Source organism: Montipora capricornis, chromosome 11, assembly GCF_036669925.1.
Source record: "Montipora capricornis isolate CH-2021 chromosome 11, ASM3666992v2, whole genome shotgun sequence".
NCBI lineage: Eukaryota > Metazoa > Cnidaria > Anthozoa > Scleractinia > Acroporidae > Montipora > Montipora capricornis.
The window spans coordinates 13,619,709-13,629,708 of NC_090893.1; the positions used below are offsets into that span (position 1 = coordinate 13,619,709).

The window sequence follows — 10,000 nt, forward strand, 5'->3', positions numbered from 1 at the left end:
AACCCTTTTTTTTCTTTTCTTACTTGCCTGTGGCTTCCTCATTTTTCCACATCGCTCACAAAGGTCTGGTTCCGTTCCGTAACAATGAGTAAACCAAGCAAAATCAGCCATTTAAAAAAATGCCACTCATGCTGAAATTATTATGGTGAATGATCATTTCATTTTACCATGACTGATCATAACTTAGCTTTCTGTTTTATCGTTCATCGAATGCAAAGTGAAGCCGAGCCCATCTTCCAGGGAAACTTTAAAAAGCGTCCATCTGGAATTTATTTCACGTACGTCGAACGGTTTCTTTAACACCCTGGGCCCGGTTGTTCGAAAGCCGATTAACTTAACCCGGATTAGCGTAAACTTTGGTTTCTCTTTTTCAAGTTTTTGGAGAAAGCTTCTTTTGCTTATTTTTGTTCTTCAAATGTAAAGTTTAGTCCAATATCAGCGTTGAACAGCATTTGGGAGTAGAGAAATAAATTCCTTGGTTAATTTTTAATCTGGGATTTGCGTTAATCTGTTTTTGAACAACCGAGCCATGGACCAAAAGAGGAGGGAAATTGCCCTATCTTAACAAAGATTAAGTTGCCATGAAATGATGCTTAGATAATCACAACAGCAACTGTGCTGGTGTAATTTCAGTGTAAACAGAACAATTCAAAATTCTAAGTTGCTTAAAGGAAAATGCTAGGGTCTGAGTTTTAATTGTTTTTTCAATTTGTTGAAAAAGAAGCACAAGATTTAAGGCGATAACTAAGCGTATCAATAATAGGCAAGTTGCCGCAGTACTCGATTTTTCTTGAGGTAGGAGGTCGCGAGACTCAGATAGAGTTTACGTCAAATGGAGTTGACGAGTCATCGAGCGGGATTGGAAAGAGGGAAACGCGACGGCAAAGTTACTGCTTATTATAAAATAATTAGAATAGTACGCGCACTCTCATTGGTCAATAGCTGTGTTTAGATGAGAGTATGGAAACACGGCTGTGACATCACACGAATTTTGATTGGTTATGTAGTCAGACGCGCGTTTTGATTGGCTGGTAGGAATTATGAGCATGTATCAAGAAAATCTGTTTCAATCAAGACGTGAAAAAACTAGTATTTTCCTTCATTTGTTGACTTATCTTTGAGAAATATTTTATAAAAGCAATAGAGTACTTTTTTCCGTGTTTACAAAGTCTTATCTAAACACTCGGGGGAGCTGGGAGAATTCTCGACAGTTATGCAAACCAGTCGAGGGTTTGCATAACTGTCTCGTATTCTCCCAACGCCCGTCGCGTTTAGATGAGGCTATGAAAACACGGAAAACGTCCTCTATTGCTTAAATGGAAATAGAGGTGGTGAGGTCCAGTGGTTAGGGCACTTGTCTTGCGGGAAGTCCGGAGATCAGGGGTTCGAGATCCGTCCTGACCACTCGCTGAATTTGATCCTAGTAGTTGCTGGTTTAACTTCTGTAACTTGTAAATAGTCAACTGGTTTGCCTCCGGCCAGTTGGGGTTCTTAAAAGTCGTCGCTGTTGTTGTTGTGTTCTGTCATTTCGTTGATTATGATATGTTCTGCCTCCTAGCCAGATTAGCCGCTCTGTAGTTAATTTCTAGGTGGCTTTATACCTTACATATGTAATGTTGTCCTTTTTTTTTCCAATCTCTGTTGTGATTGTGTGGTATAAATAAATAAAGATTGTTGTTGTTGTTGTTGTAGTTTCGTTTGCCTCATTACCAGAACTCAGTCCTGTCTCTTTGTTTTAAATGTAACCACAGACTATGCGGGTCATGCAGGAAGAGGAAGAGCTTGTGTTTCTTTATCAGCTTATTGATGGTCACGCTGACAGTAGCTTTGCTTGCCACATTGCATCCTTGGCTGGAGTTCCAAGTGAACTGATCAAGAGAGCCCATCAGGTTCGTCGCCTCCAGCGAAGCTTAAATAGGGACTTAAAGATCTACGACGCAGTCGTAAACGAGAACGCCAGGAAACAACAATATCATTGGCTAAAAGAGGAAAAGTAATCGTGCTGCACATGCGCACGCATTTTGCTACATATTCGTTCGGTATTCTGCACAGCAACGACGTGATTTCACCAAATTTGAGATTTTGACGACAACGCGAGCGTACAACTTATTTTTACTCTGAAACCGCTCGTACCAATGTATTTTTAGGATACTTTGCCCACAATGTACGACGCGAACGAAATGGCCTAACCGCGAAAAATTTACGATAGTGCAAAGTTATATTTTCCGGGGACGTTTTTGTCGACATCGCCGTCGTACATCTTGAAGTCCCTAATAATCCATTTGTAATACATGTACTCGTAACGTGGTACAACTAATATTGTTATATAGCTGAGTTTTTTCCCCCAGCAGCGCGTGCTCTCATTGGTTACTTCGAAGTCACATGACATCTAACAATAAAACTGTTTCCCGCCAAAGTCTCTGAGCGGGCAAAAGTGCAACATCTATGACGTCAGAGGGTAACAGTGCACTGTTACCCGCGAATGTTGACCGCTGACTGCCGTTGCTGTTGCCATTGCTCGTTTTTCAATCTCAATGTTTCCCTCGGCTGCGCCTCGGGGAAACATTGAGATTCTCGCGAAACAAAATTAACTGTTTCCCTCGGGACCAGTCATTACGTGTTTATTGTTGTATACCTAGCCTTTCACTCAACAAAACGAGCACTGTGATTGGTTGGTTCTTGGTCACGTGCCCCTGATCAAATTCAGATGTATCCCGATAGGGATACTTTTGCTGCGATTGTTGACGGAAAAGTCCAAATATACAACAAAGCACTTAATGTCTGGTCCCTCGGGAAACTAGTTAGTTTTGTTTTCCTTCGAGTCCCGATGTTTCCCTCGACTTCGTCTCGGGAAACATAAGGACTCTCGAGAAAACAAAACTAACTGTTTCCCTCGGAACCATACATAAAGTGTATAATATAACATCTACCAGATACCTGTGAGCAGTGAGGGACACTGAGAAATGTCGGCCCGAACACCACTATGTCAGATCCCTTTCTTATTCGTAGTTTAGTTCCACGCGACTTAGACTGAGATGATATTCAAGATATATGAAATTTCAGAGACTACGAGATTACAAGGAAATCAATGGTTGCAAGACTAGCAACCGACGCAAGACACCTGAGGTAAAAGTGCCGACGACGAAGGCAACGCAGAAAACGTCATGTCAAAATATAATGTGACGCTGTCTTTTCGGTCTAAAATGCTCATCATCAGTGAGTTTTAGCGTCGCGTTTAGTTTACGTGAAAGGGGAAACAGTAGGCTACTGCTTGTCATATAAAGACATTACGACTTCCTTGCTTAAACGTTTGTCCCTCATTTGAGAAGTTACTCTATTTTAGCTAACATGGCAAGAAAATTCTACATGTTCCAGCACTCGGCAAAGTCCCTTTTTGACTTATGGCTGTTTCTGCTTAGGTGGCCTCATGCACCATAAGCCTTTTTAGAGACATTACGCCAAGCCGACCACTTCTGCTGGAGAGAACAGGACAGCCACTACACCGAGGACTGCATCCGCTACTCTTCCCGAATATTGCGTTGGTTCTTTAAGGGGGTGGCTCTTAACTACCACGTTGTTTCTATAGACCCCTTCAAATAGTCATTTCTCGAGTCCGTTAAACTCTACAGTTATCCTTCCTGGCCAAGTGTGTTCTATTCACACACACATTTGGTAAATCACGTGACCAAACAACTTTTTAACACAACAGTATGAGAACATTCTTACACAAAATCTGTAGCATGGATTTAAAAATATATATATTTCTCAAGAATATCAGTTCCATTGATGGGACGGTTCCCATCCGGTGAAAAAACCGCCTCTTCCTTTCGTTTCCTGAGAGGTTTTACATGATTTTTACTGAAACGCACGGCAGAGGACTGGGACTAGTTGCGCATGCGCCTTTTGATTGCAGTGATGTCAGATCGCCATTGAAAAAGTTACTTCAAAGAATCATCCATGCAGCCTTTTTGTAGGGCTCTTGACTACAAATCTTCCTCTGCCACTTCCCTTAACGTCCAAAAGGGACTTTAAAATCGTTTGTACCCATCCAGTTACAGGATAGTTCGCCTGTATTGTACAAGGTGAACAAGACGGAATAATCGCGAAATACTTGCGATAGCGCTAAGTTATATTTTGGACCGACGTTGCTTAAACTCCCTAATGCCCGGACTTGACGGTTGTCAAATTTTGAAACAGAATTGCGCAACAGGACAGGGTTATGCCTGCATTCTTACGCGTAAATAAATAAACAAATAAATAAATAAATATATTAGATTAAGTGTTTTAAAGGCATACTCCGCTTGATCCCGCAATGATTTGTGCCCCCGCGATCCGGTCGTTATCGCCCAAGAAGTCGTTGCGGTTTCTTAACTGGCGTTCCAATACACCTCAAAGCATTTACCTAGGTTTCCGTTATATTTAGTCCGATCGTTTTGCAATGTAACATGCAAATTGCTCCGTCTTTCTTTTGTGGACGGGGTTAGTTTGGCTAGGGATAAAGTAAAAACCGAGATGATCTACGGCGGTTAGTTCTATGAACAGGAATGAAACCGACTCCAAAAACAGTCGAGGCAAACAAATAGTCAAGACAAACAGCTTATCTGGCTCCACATCAACCCTTCATTGCTTAAATTTAGGATTGATTAATAAAGTGCCTGTGTGACTGACTGGAAGTAGCTTGCGTTGTAGGCTGGTTTCCCTGTTTCAAAATATTTCAGACTGAGCCTCCACTCCATTCGATGCGGCTTATTCCATTCCTAGAATGTGTCCTTTTGCTTTATCGCAGAAAGGCCCACAAAATATTGAACATTTAACACGTTTTTACGTCAATCGTAATATTTTATCATTCAATCATTCTCAACAATTTCATAGCTGCAGCCTCTTCTGAAATGATTTCCCTTAACCGATCCAACCTTCATGCCCTAGTTGTATTTCAAGCGACAACCTCGTTCCCAGGGTCTCTCTTCTCTGCCTCCATTGTCGTTGAGACGACAATGGAGGCAGAGAAGAGAGACCCTGGGAACGAGGTTGTTCAAGCGAGTGAGTTAACTTACATAACCAGCTGACGAAGCAAATTTGAGTGGCGCGAATCAGAGCTCAGATGTCTTGTGTTGTGTAGGAACGTAACTCACCGTAAAGGTGTTGTAACGTAAATATGATTTTTTTTAACCGCAACACCCATTAAGGGAGCTGCTCCTTCGCCTCCAGCCTTAAAGCCTGCGTAATTAACTGTTGACGAAAAAGTGCTATTAACGGTTGAATGAAAAACAAGATCCTAATTTATCTTTTCTGCGGATATAGTAAAACGAACCGTAGAAACAAATGTAAATCAGGTGCAAAATAGAGTTTAAAGAGCCCATGCATCAGTCTGAAATACGAATATCAAACACCTCTTGCATCCGATGGGAAAGAAATAAATCATGACGAATGAAACTATAGATTGCTAGCAAATGACCCATCACTTTGTGGTTTTGAAGGGAGGATTTATAAGGTTCATTGAGCATATCATAGTAGGCGGGGTTGTAGACGTCATTTGCGATTCATGTCCAGTCGGCACACGTGTCACAATGTCCGAAGTTATATAACGTAATTAAAGACGTTATATAACTCTTTGCAACAATGAAAGTGTTACAAGTCCTTTTTTTACAGTATTTCTTAACGTAAGCCTATGCAATTGAATGAAAATTAATAAACAAATTAACCCCAATAAGCTGGTGTCATCAGGAAAATTCGTGCCCTTGGCTAATTCTAAAGTTTGGGAACAAAATGGATTGTTGAACGGTAAAGTCGCGGTCAAGCTACTACGTCTTGCTAACACAGGAAGGTTTATGGTTGGCTCATAACAACTGAAAAAGTTCACCAAATATCTAGACCCCATTTAGAGCCATTTTAGAGTCATTAAGATTATTTCAGATCGGAAATTAATTGGTATATTGATGGTTGATAAGCTGTCAAATGATCCCCAGATAAAACGCTGTACTTTTGGTTGGAGTTGATAGGCGTTGGCACAGGTGTCCAAAACGGTCTCTGTGAACTTCTGTTTTTCACTTGAGTGCAGGAAGAACATAGAGCTGGTTGGCGCTCTATCCTTTTCGTCGATAAACAAATGAATTTATAGAAGTGCTTTTTATCGGTGAAGCGTGAAGAGGCTCAATATTTTGCAAGCTCTTTGAGGAGTTCATGGTAAATCAGATAAGGAATGTATGTTATGGGTTTTCTAAAGATGGCCTCACGGAATCCCCTTCCATCTAGTCCTTCATTGGCCATCCATGCATTTCTTCGACACGTTTTATTCCTTTTCTGTTATTCTACATTTTTAAGGAGTTCTTTTACGTGTACATCTTTAATCTATTTATAGAGGTTTCCCGTGTGATGTTCAGGCTGTCTCTATTTCATTGCCATCTAGCATGTTATGGACGCTGGGTGGAGCGAAAATGAATACAAAGTAAAGATTATGTTTTACGTTGTTTTTCCCGAAACAGGTTACACAACTTTTAAGAAGTAACAAGCCTTTGCAGAGAAAGGATGCTGAAAACAGTGAAGTTCTAAACAAAAGGTTAGTTTGGCGCATGGGTTGCTCATTTACACAGTGCAATAACCTCGACTTAGCCTATTGTCTTTATTGTATTACCTCAAGTATGCAGTCACACTTAACGTTCCTCCATACAATCCAACGTTAGAAGTCAGTCACGTTAATATCAATTTTGGCAGGCAAACGGTAGACTCTTGATTTTGATTTAGCATCTATCTATTTGTTGCATTTGTATAGAAGAGAAAGTTTGAAGGCGAGTACTTAAAATCCAGGGGCACGTTTCTCTGAAGTCTATCAAAAATTCACGGTTACATATCATGATAAACGAATACGCTTCAATAAACATCACTTTCGCACCCTTTGAACCAAGCAGCGTTCGAACAATTATGTTCAGGCCTGCCCCCGCAACCTGATTAGTAATTAAAAAGCCGCTGTGATTAAAGGCACAGGAGGGTCACTTTCTACTTAGTATGTGACCAACACTGGAAAGTGGAAAATATTCTGCCCTTGTCTCGTAGATATACTCTGCCATAAGTATAGATTTTAGAGCCTACCGAGTCTCGTAGATCGTTAACAGCACTCTTACATCGCGAAATTGAATATTGGCCAGAGCGGAGTGCCTTAACACTCGAAGTAGTTTGATCTCAATTGTACAATGTGAAGTGCTGATATCTTAAATTCAACTGAACCCACTCTCTTTCTGATATGACGTTTAGAATAATCTCAACTTGACTGAAGACCATGTGGTTTGCTGACACATTAGTGGTTGATTCCTTTATTCACCAGGTTTAAAGCTATTGTCATGAAATTCCTGAATCTCAACTTGGAAAAAGAAGATCCACAAGTGTTCCTTACTGATCTGCTTAAATCGGAAAAGTAACCAGATTAACTCAAATTTTGTTTGCTGTATTTTCCAACCATGTCTACCGCCATTTGTTAATAACGATCTTTCCCAGCTTGGGCGATATTGTCTATCAGTTGAGTATTGTTTTTTTAAGTGTGTGTGTTCCGTGCCCTCGCTTTTGACATATGACAATTGTACTGCGGATGTACTATGACGTCTCTTGAGCTCTTACGTAGGGCCTGACGAGGAAAATAGGATGCAGTCAATCGGAGCATATAATGATGAGCGCACTGATAATCAAGCACTTAAAGAATTGACATTCGGTGCGGACGAAAAGACAAACTGGAGCACTTCTATCTTGCCTTGCACAGGCGAAGACTAACATAATGAAACATCGCTGTATATTAACCAGATACCACCGAACGTCTTTTGAAATTGCTTTGTTTGGAGCAGCTAGTGTTGGCAAAACGTCCTTGGTTCGACGCTCGTTTACAGGAGAGTTTGAAATGGTATACACACCAACAGTGGAAGACTACTACAGCCACGAGATACACCAAAGCAATTACGTTAGGGTTCTTAATGCTACAGACTGTGCTGGGAGCTTTCAGTTCCCTGCTATGAGAGAGGTGACAATCCGCAAAGTTGCTGGTATAGTGCTTGTATTCTCACTCGACAGTGAATTTACGTTTCGAGAGCTGTATAGAATACTGGATGAAATTATCTCACTACGAGGCGAAGATGGCGTACCTATCGTTTTAGTTGGGAATAAAAAAGACTTGCACATGCGAGAAGTTGGAGGGGAACAAATCGCAGAGTTGATATCATTATACCGTTCGGATAAAGTTCCAATTCGATATGTTGAGACCTCAGCCAAGGACAATTTCAATGTTGATGAAGTTTTTAATCAACTACTTAGACTGATGCTGCCTGAGACACCTTCAAAGAAGAGAAAGTTCAAGATTGGAGGCTTAAAGAAAGCCAAAGAAAAATGTAATGTGATGTAATTTATCTATTTATTTATAAGATGGTTCCACAAGGCGATTCGCAAATTATTGATTCAGTTTTTGGCTTCTTGCCTCATTTAAAGGACATTGGTGATTATGTTAAATTCATATTTGATTGAAGCGCAATAAATGCCAACATGAGGTTTGAAGGGATTTGTCTCGTTTTGCCTGTTGTTTTGTGTATCCACTGAATAGCCTAGGCTGCTGCGGTGATAACTTATGAAAGCAAACAAAAGCAGTGTTCTTGGAAATATTCTGTTTACTGATATCCTTTGCTTTTATACTTAAGGAAGCTCATCGGACGCTACCCGTTCATAAAATATTCCTCAAGTAAACTATAGCCAGAACAGGAACAAATTGCCCCCTCGTGATTTTCCGCTATCCTGGGGCTTCCCCGATTGACGAAATAAAGCTTATCTCACTCTTGGGCATTTACATTCACAGCAGAAGTGAGCGGATGTTTATTCAAGTCGAGGCCCTGCCTAATTTTGTTCCGCATTCGGTACATATCATTTTACTTTGAAAAGATCGCAACATACCATCGATCAGGTTAACTATCAATAGAGTTATTTCAGTAGAGTTATGACTTAGAGTTAGGGGTTAACGGCTGCCAAAATCCTGAATTCAAGATTTTTTAGGACCAATTATGTTCAGTTAATGAATATCATGATTGAGGTGTCCATCTTTTTATTCCTTTGAAGAGTCATAATCTAAATTGTTCTAAAGTGGTTCTGGAGTTTGTTTTGTATTGAACATTTGTCACTAAAACCTTTTTTTCCCTTTGTTTGTCATTTTATTTACAGCCTAAAGATAGAACATTCAAAGCGATGTTTGCTGACGTTGTCAAGCGGCCCAAAAATATCCCTTGACACTAATTATTATTCACTGACCAAATTGTGTCTTTACTTGTATGATGAACAATAGTCTTCCGACAGTTCTCACTGTTATCGCAGTGAAATTTATATGGGTCCATTCCGGGCTAGGTTTATATCAAGTATGTCGAAAACTTGCAGAAAATATACCTTACATATATGATTTTTGCCCACAAATCTGTAAAAAGAACTGGCTAAATTAGTCGTGTAAACAATAGACCCCAAAGAGTTGACGTAGGTTGGATTTATTATTAGGATTTCTACAACAAGCTGAAACGAAATACAACCACTACCCCTGTTGGTCAGTCCAAATATTTTTAATCGAATCGGGGATAACTGATGAAGAAAGCAAAGGGCAGCGCCACGCATATCTCTGTTACAGTGTTTTAGGTTTTTTAATCAATACTGATCCAGAAAACTTGACAAAATTTATCGAACTCACAAGATGTCCGCGCATGTGATACCGTGGACGAGATAATGTGTTCTAATTCACTTGGCCATACTTAGTGGGCCAACGGAATTAATTTTGTGCCCGCTTCTGTTTCGCTTTACATGCACTTGCAAAAGTGATTCGATTGACACATGCTGGACATTGTTTTCAAACGCAAGTCCAAAAACCATAGTTGGCACTTGCTGACAAGTTTTGATTGGCTCATTTCGATTGGCTGCGTTTGTTGTGATTAGGTTCCAATTATTAGCATGGGTTATCTCTTGCGATGAAGTTTAAAGGTAAGCAGAAAACCCGGCC

The 10,000-nt window shown here is 40.3% G+C and overlaps 2 protein-coding genes across 2 annotated transcripts in view; both read left to right on the forward strand.

The window, feature by feature from the left end:
- The window catches only part of LOC138023100 (mutS protein homolog 5-like), a 27,343-nt gene extending 18,814 nt beyond the window's left edge, over positions 1-8,529 (forward strand). Inside the window, 3 exon segments of the mRNA XM_068870131.1 lie at positions 1,752-1,889; positions 6,483-6,556; positions 7,319-8,529. Coding sequence (XP_068726232.1) covers positions 1,752-1,889; positions 6,483-6,556; positions 7,319-7,412 — 306 coding nt within the window. The 3' untranslated portion in view covers positions 7,413-8,529.
- LOC138025006 (ras-related protein rapA-like) lies at positions 7,625-8,529 on the forward strand. The gene has a single exon (XM_068872221.1). The coding sequence runs from the start codon at positions 7,763-7,765 to the stop codon at positions 8,378-8,380; it is 618 nt and encodes a 205-aa protein (XP_068728322.1). The 5' UTR covers positions 7,625-7,762; the 3' UTR covers positions 8,381-8,529.
- Positions 8,530-10,000: the final 1,471 nt, after the last annotated feature.

Excerpts from the sequence above, each read along its gene's own strand:
- LOC138025006 (XM_068872221.1), top strand. The coding sequence starts at position 7,763 with ATGAAACATCGCTGTATATTAACCAGATACCACCGAACGTCTTTTGAA.